The sequence below is a fragment of the Python bivittatus genome, unplaced genomic scaffold, assembly GCF_059951505.1.
Source record: "Python bivittatus isolate LINGU-HERP-01145 unplaced genomic scaffold, Pbiv_v1 ctg000340_np1212, whole genome shotgun sequence".
NCBI classification, from domain to species: Eukaryota; Metazoa; Chordata; class Lepidosauria; order Squamata; family Pythonidae; genus Python; species Python bivittatus.
In genome coordinates, this window is record NW_028277056.1 from 12,432,678 (window position 1) to 12,452,618 (window position 19,941).

Genomic DNA, 19,941 nt, shown 5'->3' on the forward strand with positions numbered 1-19,941 from the left:
AAACACCATTATTAAATCATTGGCAGATTTCCATATGATTACATCAGTAGTGGTTCTTTGGTATGCAGACAGCATCACCTAGTTAAGGCAGAGTCCACATCACTATTCTTTTAAGGTGGTGGTAACATGGTGATAAAACTGTGGCTGTGTTCAGACAACGCACTTAACTTGTTTACTGAATAACCCATTTTCTCAGTTCTTACAGTGAGTCAATAATCAGTCTGGCTGGACGCAGACAACAGGCTATGCCACAATCTAATTAAGGTTAACACTAATCAAGTTTAGCTTGTTGTGCTATTGTATATGTTAAGATTTTACCTGACCTAGTTAACTGTGTTGTGTGAACACAGCCTGAAGTGTTCCCTGAAAGACTGAAATCTTTCTATGTCAGCTGCAATTCCAATATATCAACATCTTTATTTATGCAGATATTTTTACTCAGCTTTTCCATGTAGGCCCCTATATGATACCATTTATTTCTATGAGTAGGATACTCAGATGATCTTTGGATTTCAATAACAGTTTGATTTTATAGGGATATTTTGACTTTTTTCTTTTAAGGGTATCCAAAGCCAGGAGCTTTTGTTAAACCTGGTGAGACCTTTAAGTATGAATGGAGAGTTCCTGAAAGTGTTGGCCCAACAGACAATGATCCAGCATGCCTCACTTATCCATATTATTCAGCAACTGATCCAATGATGGATACCCAGTCTGGTCTGGTGGGACCTCTTATCATTTGTAAGAAGGATACTCTGAAACCGGATGGAACCCAGGTACAAACCTTGATGGCATTCTGAATGGCTGACTGCACAAGTGAAGTGAAAGGATGGTTCCTGCACAAATCCAGATGCAAACAGACCCAGTAACAACTTGAGAACATAAGACTTACCTTGCTGGGTCAGAACATGCTAAAACTAGAAGAGTCTGCCATAGTGGTCAGTTAAAACCCCAGGGAAGAAGTCAACAGATATAGCCTAACTCTTGATGTTCAGTTACAGCAGCCTTGGTCATGATTACTAAGGAAGTTACAAGAGTTGTAATTCAACATATCTCATACTTTCCTCAAGTTTAGCACCTTCCAGATAAGTGGATTTCAACTCCCAGAATTCTCAGCAATAGTCCTGCTGGCCAGAAAAGTTGTGGGAGTTGAAGTTCACATATCTGAAGGGCAGCTTGCGAGGATGAAAACAAATATTTCAAGACCAGCAACTTCAGGATCAGTAAATAAACTTCAGTGACCGTAATTAAGCTTACTAAAAAAATACTTTAAAAAATTGCAATCAGGCCCATTGCCTAAATAATCAATTCAAAAGAAGACCATGAAAATAAGTGAGTCTTCATGACTTTCCTGAAAAGTTGGTGGTGATAGGGCTTAGTGAGCTTTAGGTAGTCCAGTAATTTGTTTCAGAAATATGGAGCCCCTGCTGAAAATGTCCCCTCTCTAGAACTTCCAACCAAACTGCCCCCAGAGATAAACAAGCAAAAATCTTAAACAATGGAATTTCACTTTATTTAACAGCAACATTCCTGAAATTCTTTGTAAAGCAGCAGAATTGAATCTTGTAATGATTAACAGGTGTTTTAATATAAATTGTGGACAATAGGGGAAAAGTGGGCACTTTGATTAAGAAAAGGCTGTGCTATGTTAGCTAAAGGCTAGTGGTAGTAAGCCTGTCTGGGTGGCAGTTTTAAAATATCAGATATGGCACAAAGGACAGGCAGTTTCAATGATAAGTTACTTTAATTTTTTTTTAAAATCCATAATTTAGGTAGCAGCCAACATGCCCCACCCCCATGGGAAGAGGAAATGATCAGGAAGCTGATGAAAATTTCTTTCTGATTTTCTATATAATGTGCAGACTGAACATTTGCAATTTTAATGAGCAATATTTATGTTTTGGCTACAGAAAGGAGTTGACAGAGAATTCTACCTGCTCTTTACTGTCTTTGATGAGAATCTGAGTTTTTACCTTGACATAAACATTGATGCTTTTACTGGAGAGCCCTCGACGGTTAACAAGAAAGATGAGGATTTCCAGGAATCTAACAAAATGCATGGTATGAAAAATGTACATCTGGAGTTAAGCAAGAGAGGTTTTCATCATGATGCAAAAACATAGGGTAGAGTGAGATGATGTGAGAGAAGCATAGGGTTGTATAGGAGTTTATGCTGCTGTTTGCCATCCATCCTGAGGGGAATAAACTGATTTCCTCCTTCACAGGAATGCAATGAACTAAAAAGAAGGTAGCATTACTCCTTTCTTCCCTCTCCTGACCATGGAAGGTGGCCAAAATGCTGTTGCTGCTTTTTTCTCCCATAAATGGGGAGGGAGTTGTGGAAGAGCAGTTGAATGGATAAGGAATGGCAGCAAGATTGAGGACAGATTCAATCTGAATTGGGATGGATTTGAAAATGAGCAGAATTATCTCTTGGATTCGATGGGACTCAGAGATGATGTCCTTCACTATCCAAGACAGAGGAATCTTCCAGAGCCAGTCAAGTGACTTTTTATATCTATTATGTCTTTCCCTCCTGAACTGATTTTTGGGTATGGAAATGTGAAAGAAATAGTGGGGACACAGAGGAGGGATACAAATAGATGACTAATTCTGGACAGCTTCTTCATAAAACCTATGAATAAAAGCCTTGTCAGGATAGAACATCTTAGATAAACTAATAGTTACATGTTTATTTGGTTCTTGCCTTATTTTAATATAATGAAATGCACAAATATAAGATATAGTTGTATGTGGCAAAGTTAGCCACCCTTTCTGCCTGTAAGATTTGCTCTGCTCACCTAAAATCGAACAAGATTGGTGAATTTGGTAATATTGCAAAGTTTCATGTTATTATTTGGGGGCAAGGATGCTGTTGGTGACTCCTGATATATAGATATTTTGCTTATCTGTTTAAGTCTTTCTATGGAATTGTCTGTGCCTAGTCAGAATCACCTGTATGGAATCAAGCAGGGAAGATTTATAAAAACTGGCTCTTTTCTTCAAGGAGCCGCAAATGACTGGTATGCAATTTCAGAAGAACTGACTTAATTTGCACTTCTTAAATCTATCTGCACAAACCATAATCCTTGATATATATCATCATTATTCGATTTTTATCCTGGAAGGAACATATCTAATTAGGAACATTCCTAATTAAATCTAATTAGGAACATACCTAATTCTCCTGCCTCCTATTTTACCCACCACAACAATCCTATGAAGTGGGTTGAGCTGAGAGAGAGGAACCAGCCCAATGTCACCCAGCCGGCTTTCATGCCTAAGGGAGCCTAGAACTCACCATCTCCTGAACCACTAGATGAAACTAGCTCTTCAAAATAGGTGCACAAAAGTATTTATATTAGGGACAAGACTGTCCAGCCTCTTTAGACTTGAGATGAGGCTTTGTTGACTAGGATCTAGTGGAGAGGGAAACAGGAGGTGTTAAAAGAGTGAAATGGGTGCCTTGAGACTTGCAGAGGCTTAAGAAACCCATCTTCTCTTAACATCCATCACAAATCCAAAACATACGAAAAGGAGAAGTTGAACATTTTGCCCCATGCACTTTGGGAGGGACTCTTAGGCTACAAAAGAGATACTAGCAGGCTGCATTTATTCCCCAGGCCATTTTGTAATTTAACAGGTTTCCCACCCACCACCCCATGTTAAATTTTACGTTTTAAAAGCACATGTATTAGCAAAAGTGCATATTAAAATATACATGTAAAGGTTTTGTGCTATTTCAGTACATCTGCAGAAGAGAGATAAAATATGTAAAAATGAAATTAATAACTGGATGGATTCTCATAGTTCCTTGTGTGGTCTTAATTACAAGCTTGCAATACATTTTGTAACATTATATAATGAATAATTTTTAAAAAATCATCTAAGAAAATTTAGGCTGAGACTGTTAATCTGCTACCATCTGTATGATTTGAATAGCACAAGAGTTGTTCATAGATGATTAAGCAGCTATTAATTATAAACCTTGCAAGCTTTTAAAAAAAATTATCTAGTGAATCACTGTGTCTGCCTGCTAGTGTGTAATCAATGTAACCAACTTAATACGTGTATGATGAGCGTGGTGGTTAAGCTTTTGCATTCCCATGACATAAAAGTACTTTAATAACAATGTATGTCAGTGAATTAAGACTCACTGTAGTCACTAGATGCAACCTTAATCAACTTTAACCTTGTCATCAATGGAAAGTGAATTGCTGATAGGTATCGAACTGTATTAGCAGAAGCCTGCATGACCAAGAGGATAGGGTTGAATGATTTTCATAGAGTATTCCTTAAAACAAGGATATGCAAACTGTGGTCCTCTGGATATTGTTCAGCTCGAATGAAGTCCAGCCAACTTGGCTAATGAAATGAATCCAAACAACTGGAGGTCTACAAGATATACTTGCTTGGGAGACGTATCTCCATGGGAACTGACACAAGAAAAGCACTTGACAGATCACGCATAAGGCCCTTCCTGTCCTGAATCTGATTTTTAGCGGTGCCAGAAAGTGCCTGCGGAAAGCTTATAAGCAAGAAAATAATTCTGTAGTTTGCTCTTAGCCTCTGATATACAGAGTTTGAATTCTGAACTGATGTATTCTAGTGGTCTGAAGCAACACCTTACAAACAATATCTTATCCTATTAAAAGCTAACTTATAAATAAAGGCCAGTTTGCTTCCGGGTCCAATTCAAGGTGTTGGTTATGACCTTTAAAGCCCTTCAAAGCATGGGCCCAGGTTAACTGAGGAACTGTCTTGTCCCAATCACATCAAACCGTCCCACCCGGTCCAGCAGGAAGGGTATGTTATGGACCCCTTAAGAATTTTGACTGGCGGGGTCCAGGAGAAGAGCCTTTTCTGCTGTGGCTCCTGCCCTCTGGAACATCTTGCCCCCCAAGGTGAGATTGGCCCCCACTCTGTTGGCCTTCCGAAAGGGCGTTAAGATCTGGCTGTGCCAACTTGCATGGGGACCCAGTGGGGGTTCCCAGCACTGGGGGTGGTTGGTAACTTCCGGATTCTCTCTCTGCCTTTTTAGTTTTAATCTTTTTAGTTTTTAGCTTTAACTTTTTTAGCTTTTAGCTTTGTATATTTTTGTAAAGATGTTATAGTTCTTCTTACTTGTAAGCCGCCTAGAGTCACTTATACGGTGAGATGGGCAGCATATAAATTTGATAAATAAATAAAATATGTATATGAAAGGGGGAAAGAAATAGAACGAGATAGCTGCAAAGGGTGATAAACAAAACAACTTTATTTGTGTGTTTATTATTTATTACATCCATATGCATGCTAGAGAGCCAGAATGGTATAATGGTTAAGGGGCTGGACTAGAAGCAAGAAGATCTGGATTCTAGTCCTCTCTGAGACATAAAAGCCACCTGGGCAACCTTGGGCAAATCATTCCCTCTCAGCCCTAATCAGTACTAGGATAATAAAATAAAATACAATAAAAAATAAAACATTGATAAGCTTCACTATAAGAGCTAGGCAAGCAGTGCAAAAGGAATATTAGGTATGTTTGCCACCTTGAGTTATTTATAAAAAATAATAAAGGCAGGATAAAAAAAAAGCAGACCCTCAACTAAGCAGAACAAACACGAAGAACAACAACATGTATATTGCTTCATTAAAGACCAGACAGTTTATATTTAATAAAACCAATAAAACAATGCACTGAAAAAAGACAGGAAAATATAAAATCGTTTCAATTATCTGCCATGCTAAAACCAGACGCCTTCTAGACCGTTGCTCCCAATTATATGGCTTCCTCTGCTCTGAACGCTCCATAGAAAAATGGCCTTCCTAAAGTCCATCAAGGGGTAGATAGGCTGTTTCAGAAAGAGGGGGATGCGACCAAGGCCTTGAAGGGCAAATTCTACCTGGAGCAGATGGTCCATAGGTAGCCAGCATCCAAGTCATAAGGGCTTTCTACTGTAACTAATATCCCGCACCTTGAATTTGACCAGGAAGTCAACTGGCAGCCAACTCCCACAATACAAGTGTTACCCACTATAACATTAGCAAATGGGCAGTTGCATTTTGCGCCAGCTGTGGTTTCTGAGTAGTCTTCCAGCCCGATGTAGAGGAAATTATAGTAGTCCAAACAAGAGATGATAAGAGCATGAGTCACTATTGCCAGAGCCTCCTGACCCAGGAAGGATCACGACTGGCACACCGGCTGGATAAAGACTCTTCTGACATGGCGGTCGTCTGCTGATCTAGCAGGCACTGTGAATCCAGGAGAATCCCTAGATTGCCCCCTTTTCAGCAGGAGTACTATGCCATCTAGAGCTAAAGATGAAATTATCCTGAAGATGGACAAACAGCAACCCTATTTTGCTGGGATTCATCTTAAGCCTGGTCTGTTCCATCCAATCCCTCCCAGGAACTGGGTCAGGGCTTCTCCCAAATCTCTTGCTTGACCTGAGGTGGAAAGGCAACTGGATATCAACAGGGTATCAGCATACTGTCATGCATCACCAAAAGGGGAGAGGGGCTGAGTCCTGAGGCACCCTATATTGGAGTGTCCAGGAGATTGACCTCTTTTTCTCACTGGCAGCAATCAGAATTCCCACTTAGAAAGGAGCAGAACTACTATAAAACATCACCCTCAATCCTCACAGATGCTCCAAAAGTATATAATGATTAATGGTACTGAATGCCATGAGAGATCAACCAGGACCAAGAAGGCTGCACTCCCCCCATATCCAAGTCCCACTACAAGTCATCCACAGCAGCAACCAAAGCATGTTCAAAGAACCATAAATGCTTCTGATGGCTCATTCGCTGGTTCAAATTGAGAAGCTGTTTTTAAATAGCTTATGGGACAAAACCCATAGCCCTGAAAAATTAAAACAAAACAACTTAAATGTAAGTGGGATTTGGCACCAGTATGTCCAGGCTCCCATAAAACCCCAAAACGGAGAGGGGAAAAAACAAAACAGACCAACGAGGACTAAGTATACTACATCTGGATGGGACACTACAATGATAAATGGGAAACCACCCATGAGAAACGGGAAGTGGAATGAATAAAACCATAGGGCTGAAAGGGGCCATTTAGATCACTGGGTCCAAATCCCTGCTCAGTCAAAGAATCCAAACTAAGCGTCTTTGACAAATGGCTGTTCAGCTTCTCCTTAAACATAACCCTTAAAGGGGAGTCCATTACTCCCCTTGGGGATGGGTTCCACTGTCAACTATTCTTACTGTTTTTCTATCATTCAACCAGAATCTGCCTTCCTGCAACTTTCTCCTCCTCCTTTCAGCGGTCAATGGCTACCTATTTGGTACCTTGCCTGGCCTCAACATGTGTGAAGGCGACAATGTCTCTTGGCATATGCTTGGACTGGGCAGCAGTAAAGATGTGCATGGCGTTCATTTCCAAGGAAACACCATCCATTTGGGAGGCACAATAAGGGACACTCTCCCTTTGCTCCCCCATGTTTCAACCACTGCACTGATGCAGCCAGATCAAATAGGTAGGTCTTACAAATGGTACCTCACCATCGTCTTCTGACTTGTTACCAAAGCGCTCTCTCCTTGTGCTAATTTAACATGATGGCAGGACACAAATTATGCATCCTTCTGAGTAATTAATTTTGTGAATCATTCACCTTATGGATTCCAGCTATCTTTTTACACCTATGATTGTTCTTTTTGTTACCTTCCTGCCCTCCTTTTTTCCTGCTACACCGTTCAAATGGGCAACAGGTTCTTCTTCTGATTTCACATCTGGTTTCATTTAGTTTCACATTTGGTTTTACATTTGGTTTCATTTAGTTTGGGTTCATCCACATTTGGTTTCTCAGTTTTTCCCAGCTAAATCCCTTTCCTTCCTCTCCATAATATAACCTGTCTTTATTTTTGTATTAAAACCCTGTGGATGGGACCTATTCATTTTTAATACAAAACTTGGCCATTTTAAATTTTTAAACTTTTTTCATGTTCATGACTGCACCTCCAATCTTCTCTGTGGTCAGCTAGTGTTGTGATCAACATCTCAATTTCCTTTCAGGGACTTTCCAAGTGGTTTGCAGAACATTTGATCACTTTACTGGGGGGATGAAGCAGCTGTATGACGTTAGATCCTGTGGCAAGAGACCATCTGATGGCAGACACTATGGAACAGTGAGGACCTACTACATTGCTGCAGAAGAGGTGGAATGGGATTATGCCCCTGATAAGAGCTGGGCTGAGAAGAAGGTGGAAGGGATGAGCAAAGAGGAAAGGTATTGAGAGGTTATGTTCTGCATCCAGGCCAGAAGGCATGGCTTCCTAGCAGTTCTGATGCCTACCGCTTCTCTCTTTAGAAATTAAATCCAGCACATTGAAGCGCTTTCAAAATAGGCCAGTGTAAACATGCTGTGAGCCATCTTGGGAGGAATTGGCATTAAAAATAGGATTCATTACAAAGCCTTGACCCCAATCCATCTAATTATAACTAATCCCCATTAAAGGCAAGGGAGGAAATACAGCTGTTTGATTGACAAACCCATTTCTTTCAAGAGACCTTGCTGTCTGAGCTATGGATATTTACTTGGAAGTATAGTCCTCTGTCCCCTTCATGGATCACTGCCTTGTCGTGGCGAAGGGGCTTGCGTAACTCAGTGAAGCCATGAGCTATACCGTGCAGGGCCACCCAAGACGGACAGGTCATGACAGAGAGTTCTGACAAAATGTGGTCCACTGGAGAAGGAAATGGCAACCCACTCCAGTATCCTTGCCAAGAAAACCCCATGGACAATGTTAAAAGGCTAAAAGATATGACGCCGGAAGATGAGCCCCTCAGGTCGGAAGGTGTCCAATATGCTACTGGGGAAGAGCGGAGGACATTTCCAAGTAGCTCCAGAAAGAGTGAAGCGGCTGGGCCAAAGCCGAAAGGACGTTCAGCTGTGGATGTATCTGGAAGCGAAAAGAAGGTCCGATGCTGTAAAGAACAATATTGTATAGGTACCTGGAATGTAAGATCTATGAACCAAGGCAAGCTGGATGTGGTCAAACATGAGATGACAAGATTGAACGTCGACATCTTGGGAATCAGCGAACTGAAATGGATGGGAAAGGGTGAATTTAATTCGGGTGACCATTATATCTACTACTGTGGGCAAGAAACCCTTAGAAGAAATGGAGTTGCACTCATAGTGAATAAGAGAGTGGGAAAGGCAGTAATGGGGTACAACCTCAAAAACGACAGAATGATCTCAGTGCGTATCCAAGGCAAACCATTCAATATCACAGTCATCCAAGTCTATGCCCCAACCACTGATGCTGAAGAAGCTGAAGTTGACCACTTCTATGAAGACCTACAACACCTTCTAGAACTAGCACCAAAAAAAGATGTCCTTTTCATCATAGGGGATTGGAATGCTAAAGTAGGAAGTCAAGGAGTAATCGGAATAACAGGCAAATTTGGCCTTGGAGTACAAAATGAAGCAGGGCAAAGGCTAATAGAGTTCTGTCAAGAGAACAAGCTAGTCATAGCAAACACTCTTTTCCAACAACACAAGAGACGACTCTACACATGGACATCACCAGATGGTCAATACCGAAACCAGATTGATTATATACTTTGTAGCCAAAGATGGAGAAGCTCTATACAGACAGCAAAAACAAGACCAGGAGCTGACTGTGGCTCAGATCATGAGCTTCTTACTGCAAAATTTAGGCTTAAATTGAAGAATGTAGGGAAAACCACTAGACCACTCAGGTATGACTTAGATCATATTCCTTGTGAGTACACAGTGAAGGTGATGAATAGATTTAGAGGATTAGATTTGGTAGACAGAGTGCCTGAAGAACTATGGACGGAGGTCCGTAACATTGTACAGGAGGCAGCAACTAAAACCATCCCAAAGAAAAAGAAATGCAAGAAAGCAAAATGGCTGTCTGATGAGGCTTTACAAATAGCTGTGGAAAGAAGGAATGCGAAAAGCAAGGGTGAAAGGGAAAGATATAAGCAACTGAATGCAGATTTCCAGAGAATAGCCAGGAGAGATAAGAAGGCCTTCTTAAATGAACAATGCAAAGAAATCGAGGAAAACAATAGAATGGGGAAGACTAGAGATCTCTTCAAGAAAATTGGAGATATGAAAGGAACGTTTAGTGCAAAGATGGGCATGATAAAGGACAAAAAAGGCAGGGACCTAACAGAAGCAGAAGAGATTAAGAAGAGGTGGCAAGAATACACAGAAGAACTATACAAGAAAGATCTTAATGTCCCTGATGTCCACGCTGGTGTGATCACTGACCTTGAGCCAGACATCCTAGAGAGTGAAGTCAAGTGGGCCTTAGGAAGCATTGCTAACAACAAAGCTAGTGGAGATGACAGGATTCCAGCTGAGTTATTTAAAATACTAAAAGATGATGGTGTTAAAGTGCTGCACTCAATATGCCAGCAAGTTTGGAAAACGCAACAGTGGCCACGGGATTGGAAAAGGTCAGTTTACGTTCCAATTCCAAAGAAGGGCAACGCCAAAGAATGCTCAAACTATCGCACAATTGCACTCATTTCACATGCTAGCAAGGTTATGCTCAAAATCCTACAAGCTAGGCTTCAGCAATACATGAACCGAGAACTACCGGATGTACAAGCTGGGTTTCGAAGAGGCAGAGGAACTAGAGATCAAATCGCCAACATTCGCTGGATCATGGAGAAAGCACGAGAGTTCCAGAAAAATATCTACTTCTGCTTCATTGACTATGCAAAAGCCTTTGATTGTGTGGATCACAACAAACTGTGGCAAATTCTTAAAGAGATGGGAGTACCAGACCACCTTACCTGTCTCCTGAGAAATCTGTACGCGGGCCAAGAAGCAACAGTTAGAACCGGTCATGGAACAACCGATTGGTTCAAAATAGGGAAAGGTGTACGACAAGGCTGTATACTGTCACCCTGCTTATTTAACCTATATGCAGAGTACATCATGAGAAATGCCAGGCTGGAAGAATCACAAGCCGGAATTAAGATTGCAGGGAGAATCATCAACAACCTCAGATATGCGGACGATACCACCCTAATGGCAGAAAGTGAAGAAGAACTAAAGAGCTCTTGATGAGGGTGAAAGAGGAGAGTGCAAAAGCTGGCTTGAAACTCAACATTAAAAAAACTAAGATCATGGCATCTGGACCCATCAATTCCTGGCAAATAGAAGGGGTAGAAATGGAAGCAGTAACAGACTTCATTTATTTGGGCTCCAAGATCACCGCAGACGGAGACTGCAGCCATGAAATTAAAAGACGCTTGCTCCTTGGGAGGAAAGCTATGGCAAGCCTAGATAGCATATTAAAAAGCAGAGACGTCACCTTGCCGACAAAGATCCGCATAGTCAAAGCTATGGTTTTTCCAGTAGTAATGTATGGCTGTGAGAGCTGGACCATAAAAAAGGCCGAGCGCCGAAGAATTTATGCCTTTGAACTGTGGTGCTGGAGAAGACTCTTAAGAGTTCCCTGGACTGCTAGGAGGTCAAACCAGTCAATCTTAAAGGAAATCAACCCTGATTGCTCATTGGAAGGATCGATAATGAAGCTCAAGCTCAGATATTTTGGCCACCTAATGCGAAGAGAGATCTCTTTGGAGAAGACCCTGATGCTGGGAAAGATTGAAGGCAAAAGGAGAAGAGAACGGCAGAGGATGAGATGGTTAGATAGCATCACTGAAGCAGTGAGCATGAAACTGAGCAAACTCAGGGAGGCAGTGAAGGACAGGAAGGCCTGGCGCAATATGGTTCATGGGGTCACGAAGAGTCGGACACGACTTAACGACTAAACAACAAAATAGTCCTCTGTATTTAGTAGGGCTTCTTTCAAATAGCACTGTTATAGATTTACACATGGAACATAAACCCAGAGGAACTTGCATCTAAATAAAAATGCATAGGATTGCCTTGCTCATAATTTCAATTAAATTGGATTGCTATCATTTAGTTTACCTCTTCTTTTATAATACAAATCTGCTGATCAAACTATCCAGGTTGCATTTTTAGATATCTCTTGCCATCTCCTATTACTACTTTTGTTGTTGTTTAGTCGTTAAGTCGTGTCCGACTCTTCGTGACCCCATGAACCATATTGCGCCAGGCCTTCCTGTCCTTCACTGCCTCCCTGAGTTTGCTCAGTTTCATGCTCATTGCTTCAGTGATGCTATCTAACCATCTCATCCTCTGCCGTCCTCTTCTCCTTTTGCCTTCAATCTTTCCCAGCATCAGGGTCTTCTCCAAAGAGATCTCTCTTCGCATTAGGTGACCAAAGTATCTGAGCTTGAGCTTCATTATCGATCCTTCCAATGAGCAATCAGGGTTGATTTCCTTTAAGATTGACTGGTTTGACCTCCTCGCAGTCCAGGGGACTCTCAAGAGTCTTCTCCAGCACCACAGTTCAAAGGCATCCTATTACTACTACTACTACTGCTACTACTACTACCACCACCACCACCATCATCCAATTGTATGTCACAGCTGAAATTGGCCAGTCTTCTTCATGACCTGAGCTCTATCCAAGGGCTTGGGAATAGTAAAGTTAGCCTTTAATTTTCTATGGGGTGCCCATATAAATTTAGTTGGGCTATTGTAATTCCTTTTTTCCCCCAACATTAATGTCTCATGGAATGGCTATATCAGTAAACCAAACATGATTCTTTTCAATGACAGTAATGTCTGGTATGTTATGTTTCAAGTGTCGATCAGTATGAATTTTAAAATCCCGTAAAATTTTTGCTCCATCATTTTCAATAACTTGATCTGTGATTTCATATTTCCAGGAATTCTTGACGGTGAATGTGTACAAATTATTAATTATTATTTAGAGTGATAAATAATGTTACACTTTTACTTATTTTCAAGTTATGGACATATATTTGTGAGCCAAGGTGAAGATACGATAGGTTCGCAGTACAAAAAGGTGGTTTATAGAGAATACAAAAACGGAGAATTTATGGAGCACAAAAAAAGGACATTGAAAGAGGAACACCTACAAATTCTAGGTGAGGAATTTGGATAAACTATGAGGCATATATCTGATACATGATTTTTAAAACAGTTGCAAAATTTTCTCCTTGCAAAGGGAACCCCTGCTGATTTCAGTTAAATTTATTTAGGTATGTTAGTTAGGAGTGTAACATCAATGTAAAAGGGTGAGAAATGGCTGACACAAATCGTCTTGGGCCTCCACGCCAAATAGCTTCCATTTTTTTTCTATTTTGTCTGTCTTATAGCTCCTATGTCTGCAGGGTGGCATTCCCTACCATTGTGCTGCAAAGTTCAGGTGTCCCATTTACTTCCCTGAAAGAAAACGTCATTGCTGCAATGCTACTATCAAAGAATCATAAAGTTGGAAAGGACTTTGGACTTTTCTGGTCCAACCCGCTGCCCAAGGCAGAATCCTCAGACCATCCCAGAAAAATGGCTATCCAACCTTTGCTTCCAAAGCTCCAGTGATGGAGCTTACATGATTTCAGGAGATGAGACGTTCTTCTGCTTAATAGCTCTCGCATTCAGGAAACTCCTTTTTTTTTAAGTTTGAATCTTCCTCTTCTACCCAGTGGCTCTTGTTCTACCCTCAGGCACTATGGAAAATAAATCCACATCATCTTCCCTGTGACAGCTCTTCGTGTATTGGAAGATTGCTATCATGTCTCCTCTCAGCCTTCTCTTGCTGAAGCTAAACAAACCATTAATAAGAGAATTATTGTACTGTATTCAACTCAGAGCAGGCAGACAGAGGTTCAAGTTCCCATTTGTTTGAAGAGTCTTTGGGCCAGGCATTCTCTCTTAGTTCCACCTACCCTATAAAATTGTTTTTTTAGGAGAAAATGAGAAAACATCCCACATAAGCCAACTTGAGCTCCCAGAGAGATGCTAGGATAGAAATGCAGTGAATGAATGAATGATCATATTCTTCCTTTGGAAAGTTCAGAGCAGATATCTGTCTTATCTTGGGTAGTGATATGATTGAGACTTCCTTATATATAACAGTATATGTCACCTGACTTGGCATATAATTAGAGAAAGAGGGAAATTGGAAAAACCTAGTGATCAAAGGTAAATGCTTATTGTTCAGTGAAACAACTCTGGCTATACTGTCTGCCCTGTGGGTGTATGGATCTTTTCTATTTATACAATCAGGCTGCCTGCTTAACTAGAGTTCTCCTCACCAAAGGCTCTATGGAACAGCACAGTTTTCATCGCCTTCCTGAGCAAGGTGAGGTCATCTTGACCTTGGGGGACAAGCCATTCTAAGGTGAGGGACTCCTACCAAGAAGACCATCCTCCAGGCCCCCATCCCAACCTCCCCTAGGTAGCACATATTGGGTGGACAGATTCCACCTAAGTAAACTGTCCAAAAGATAATGAGAACCTGAGCCCTAAAGGGTTTTAAAGGTCATGGCCAGCTCCTTGAATAGGGCCTGAAACAGTGCGGCTCTCCCAACACTGGTGTTATTCCACTACACTGGTTCCTGCCAGTTAGCATTTTTTAAAATTACATTTTTATTATTTATTTTTTAGATTTATAAAGCTGCCCAACTCTGGCCAGCGTGCAGCATAAAAAACAAACAATAAACCAAAAACCCAACCCACCATATACTTTAAAAATGTACAATAAATAAATATAAAATGGCAACTAAGTGTCACAACACAATGTTTTGAGAAAAGAAAAAAAAGAAGACAAAAAGAAAAAAGGAAGCAACTCCTTCCCCAAAGTGAATAAACAGGGAATTTACAAAAATAAGAGAATTAAATAGGACAAAATCTGATAGATAAAAATTTTCAGGACTTCATTAGCTTTACATTAGTTACATTACATTAGGGTTTTTGTTTTTGTTTTTTTACTGTAAACTGCCCAGAGTCTCTCTGCAGTGAGATGGGCAGTGACAAATTTGAAATATAAATAAATAACCGAATATCATACATCATTTTAAAAACCGCAGATCATTGTTAAAATCCAAGTAATAAAGAAATATCAACCAGTCAACCTTCTTCAAGGGCAGCGCTAAGTAGAGTGAATTTCAGTAGTTTGTCAAGGAGAAGACAAGGGCAACTGCACTGTTTTCAGCACCTCCTAGTCTAATTTACGTGCACCCAATGGAGCAGCCATGCTGTTCCTGAACAGCAACATTTAAGACTTAGAGAGGTATGTTTCAACATTGTTTCCCAGAGCAACAAGGACTTTACTGTGTACTACTTTGTCCTTATTGCTGTCTATCATGTATCCAGGGAGAAAGGTAGGAGTATAAATAGCCTATTTAAAAAGCAAGCATTTGTAGACTTGATGTAGTGCTAAGAGGCTACGAAACTGAAAGTTCCCTCAGTTCAGATCTTGACTCTGTCCCTGGGCAAATTGTTTGCTCTTAGTGTCAGTGCCACATAAAGCTGATTTTCCATTCCTCATTGCTGTGTAGACTGCAGCTAGACAATGCACATGAAATCTCTGAAAACGTGAAAGCTTTAGGAGTATGTTAAGTATTATTAGATCAATCTCTACTTTGTTCAGCCTGAGATGTAAAGTAGTGGGTAGAATATAGGATTGCTGTTTGATCAGGTCTTAGACCTTGAACCAATGTGATGCGAATGTATCCAGCATTGTTATAAGAAGACAGTACAGTATTCTTCTACTGTTGCTTCCTACACTTGATATTTAGAATATGTTATCTCTGGTTCTAGAAGCAGTATATGGTAATCACAATTAATGAGCATTGATAGTTTTCTCCTCTGTGAATTTGTCTGGTTATGTGCCATCAAGTCAGTGTTGACTCTTAGTGACCACACAGATTTTCTCCATGACAGTCGGTTCCTAACCTGGTCTTTCAGGTCTTCCAACAGTGCACTCATCCCCACTGTAACTGAGGCCACCCAACTTGCTGCTGGTTGTCTTCTTCCCTTCCACCTTTCCCAGCATTAGAGTCTTCTCTAATGCATAATGTGTCCAAAGTAGGATCATTTGAACTTGGTTATTTGTACATCTAGTGAGAACTCTGGCTTAATTTGTTCAATGATTCATTTGTTTCCTTGGCTGTCCATGGTATTCTCAGGAGTCTTCTCCAATACCAAAGTTCAAAAGCATCAATACTCTTCCTATCCCCCCCCCTTTTAAAACCAACTACCACACCTGGTAATGGCAAATTTCTCTAACATGTGTTTCTATATCAAATTACTTTCCTTTTGTGGGTCCTATAAATTTCTTCCTGTGTATTAATTCAATGATGCAGGATAGGCAGCAACCAAGGAAGGTTGATTATGAAACAGACACTCTCTAAATGCAGAGTTATCTCCCTTCCAGACTGCCATCTGGATGCATCTTCTCTGCATGAGTTTTGTCCCATTTGAAGAAATTTGCAAATTATGCTTCTCATCAGGAGATGGAGCAGCATGTCAGCACACCTTGACAAAGGGAAATTCTGGCAGATCAGGCTGGAAGTATGTCCTACTGATTTTTAAAACAGTGTTTCATTATTTTAAATATGTTATTGACATTAACTGAAGTACAGTATCTTCATGCAGAGCTAACCATTTAGAGTGAAGGATCTGTTTTGTAGCCTAATAGAACATGTATGAGAGAATGAGAACAGTTTCTACTTCAACACCTTCTCCACTAAAAAAACCCAATAGAACAGGGTACTGATGCATAGATTATTGTTATTTTTTATTTTTGTATAATTCATTTCTTACTGCATTCTTTAGAAAGAGATGAGAGTACTTCTCATTCCCTGCATTTTAAGACTGTATCTTTCTCAAAAAAAAACAACAGTCTTTCTTGTTTTGCTTTAGGGCCTTTGATTCATGCAGAAGTTGGTGACTTAGTAGTAATTGTCTTTAAGAACAAAGCCAGTAGGCCGTATTCAGTATCAGCACACGGGGTACAAGAAGATGCTGGAACTAAAGCTCACATTGCCGTGCCAGGTACAGTGGTGGATCTGAGTGGGAGGCACAATCCTGCCTATTTTCAAGCAAGTCCTTTGAGCTGGATTTGATTCCTGATGACTTCATGTCCATGTCTTTCGAATTCCTTTAGCCACAGAATGGAAGAGCTTTCCCACTGCCTTCTTGCAAGAATTTTTTTCAGCTTTCCTATCCAGCATACAAACTGGGGATTTCCTGCCTGTCTTTCATCCAAGTACTAACTAGCACAGCTATACAGCATGTTGGATTTATTCTCCCAAAACTGCTTCTGAATGTGCAGAGGAACATATAGCCCAGCTCTGCAGCTTTGACTTTTCCCAAGATGACAGCTGCTTTAAGTTGTTGCAAAAAGGTGCTGTGTTCATGTTCTTGCATGCTCCAAAGTCCTGTTTGGAGACCAAATTCAAAGGACTGCACAGCCCTAAAATCTGACCCTGCTTAGCTTTTTGAGATCAAAGTTGTTAAGGATTGCTACCTAGCTGGATGCTAAGAAAGCCTTACCTCTTAATTTAAAATGTTATTATTTGAAAGCTTTTTAATATAAGGCATTTTACAATGTGATTGGTGCTACTATGCAGCTCCTGGGCTACAAGCAAAATAGCAAACCTTAGTTGTTTCAGTGCCTTAGTAAACATTCTGGTAGCTGGGGCAATTCAGCTGAATGTAAAGTTCATGGTGAAACTATAGTATGTGCAGGTATATTATTATCAGAAGCACTGGATTATCTAAAACTAGTGGAGTTAATCTGTAAAAGACAACAGTCCTCTAATCAATACCTCCCAATATAATTGTAATGCAGAATTGTTTCAACTGAATTAGTGTTCTTCATCCAATTCCATTTAAGAGAGTAACCCCTATCAGAATCAGCTGAGCTTTCTTCCAAATACATAGGATTGCACTATTAAATGGATTTACACATCATGCAGAACCATAACGTGGTTTGATTGATATGGGTTAGTGTGGCATGAACCCATTGAATTGTAGCCTGTTCAACAAACCATGCTGAAGCAATTTAGTTTGGTCTGAAAACAACTTTTAGTCACTTAAAAATCAATTAAAATGCTTTAGTGGATTGCTAGCCATAACTTATATTGCTTATAGATTGGGTATCTGTGCTTTTAAGTGGAATTTTGGCATTTTGAGAATTTTATCAAATACCTTTAATCTTGGGAATTAGAGGCAATTCACACTTTTTTTTAAAAAGGAGTAGGTATTCTACTAAATTATCAAGATGGATCAATTTTCATCAAATTTTGGATGTTGACAAACTTTAATTTTCTCTTCTCCCCAAACTCCTTTTTCTTAAACATAAATGTTTGCATGCAGGAGAAACAAGCATTTACCAATGGAGAGTTCCAGAAAGATCAGGTCCTGGTGTTTCTGATCCTAATTGTATTTCTTGGGCTTATTATTCAACAGCACATTTTGTAAAGGTAAATGAAATTTCATACAGTATATGCGTATGGGGTTATCTATTCTTTTTCTAAGTTTGTCTAACATCTAAGAAGTTGGGGAAAGATGGTATTTCTTAGGATAACCTTGAATGATTAAGGGAAAGGCCATAGATTTGAGAGTGTCCATGGGGTGGGGGGAGAGAAGGGAGATTAAAAAAGGTGATGGGCTGATGCATAATGTATATATAAAAAGGGTGGTGCTTTAATTATATGGTTGCAGCTGCCATTTTGATTTTTTTTATTCCCTCCCTCCATGTCCCTCCATGTATGTCCCTACAGATTTCAATTTTTTCTGAATGTATTGGTACAGAATTATTTTGAGCTGGATAAGCATCAAGTATAGAAAGAGTTTTTACAGTAGCTAGCCTCCAGCTTTTCTCTTTGAGGTCAGCAAAGCATGACATTTAGCAACTTTTAGCAGCACTATAGGACTTGCACATGTGAACACATCCCCCATTCATTTTTTTGGCATGGGTCATCATTCTCACACTTATTTTAAAAGTCTTGCATTTAATTGTGTGTGTGTGTGTGTGTGTACATATATATTGCTACCTAGTAAAGGAACCCATTCTTTGTCCTATTTTCTTTTTTTCTGTTCTTTAATTTCAGGATTTGTATAGTGGTTTGATTGGACCACTTATAATTTGCAGGAAGGGGATATTAAATGAGAATGGCTCAAGGAGTGATATTGATCGTGAATTTGTTCTTCTGTTTCTGGTTTTTGATGAAAATGAATCTTGGTATTTAAATGACAACATTGTAAGATACCTGCGCAAAAATCCTGAAGAATTTAACCGCACCAATAATTTCATGGAAGGGAACAAAATGCATGGTATGTGATTTAGTATATGGAGTAAGAGAACTACTTTTTGAAGAAGAATAATGCTTCATAAATTATTTAGGCTTCTGCATCATATAAGTTGACAGTGCAACTTGGACAAAGCAAAAGCCAACCTAGGCTTTCAAAATAATAATGTGTTACAGCCTTGTTGGTCCACTAAACTGCTAGAAACTTTAGGAGAATTTAAAAAGAATTCCCTGTCCTTTAGAATAAACTTGAGAGAAGAGTTTCTGGTCTAGCCTAATATATTGACCAGGTTCACAGATTGCACTAAACTATAATGGGGGTTTGCTTCAGTTGGCTGAATAGGCTTGTGTGAATGTAGCTGCTGTGGTTGCAAACCAGGATGTATGCCAGGAGCCAGTTTTGTGTAGCTGGGAACCACACAGTATTTGTGAGTAGAAGGATCATCATGCAGAGTTGGCAAGGCCAGGGTTTTCAGCTGGGGGAAGTGAGTGTCAGTAGGTTTTTCAGAGGAATTTTTTAGGGTGTTGGGGTTTTTTTCCTTTAAACTATATTTTGTTTTAGAGCTTATACAGTACTACAATTTCCCTGTGTTTCTAACATGATGGGAACTGATGTGAGGTGATGGCTCCTGGGGTCGCAAACAAGGGCTTGGCCTCAGGGAGCCCATTCCTGTGAGTTATGGCTCAGTGTGTACTATGCATCTAACCAGGTCTGGTTTATTAACTATGATTAAGCAACCATGGTGTAACACCTCAGTCACTATATGCAGGAAAAGTTTCAGTTG

General features: G+C 40.1%; 2 protein-coding genes across 2 annotated transcripts in view; one reads left to right on the top strand and one right to left on the bottom strand.

Moving 5' to 3' along the window:
• The window catches only part of LOC103050404 (high-affinity choline transporter 1-like), a 90,156-nt gene that overhangs the window by 58,529 nt on the left and 11,686 nt on the right, over positions 1–19,941 (bottom strand). The window lies entirely within an intron of this gene.
• Positions 1–19,941, top strand: part of HEPHL1 (hephaestin like 1) — a 44,585-nt gene that overhangs the window by 20,534 nt on the left and 4,110 nt on the right. Inside the window, 8 exon segments of the mRNA XM_088140583.1 lie at positions 562–773; positions 1,908–2,058; positions 7,272–7,484; positions 8,021–8,234; positions 12,843–12,982; positions 16,764–16,895; positions 18,222–18,328; positions 18,959–19,181. Of these exon segments, the coding sequence (XP_087996709.1) occupies positions 562–773; positions 1,908–2,058; positions 7,272–7,484; positions 8,021–8,234; positions 12,843–12,982; positions 16,764–16,895; positions 18,222–18,328; positions 18,959–19,181 (1,392 nt within the window).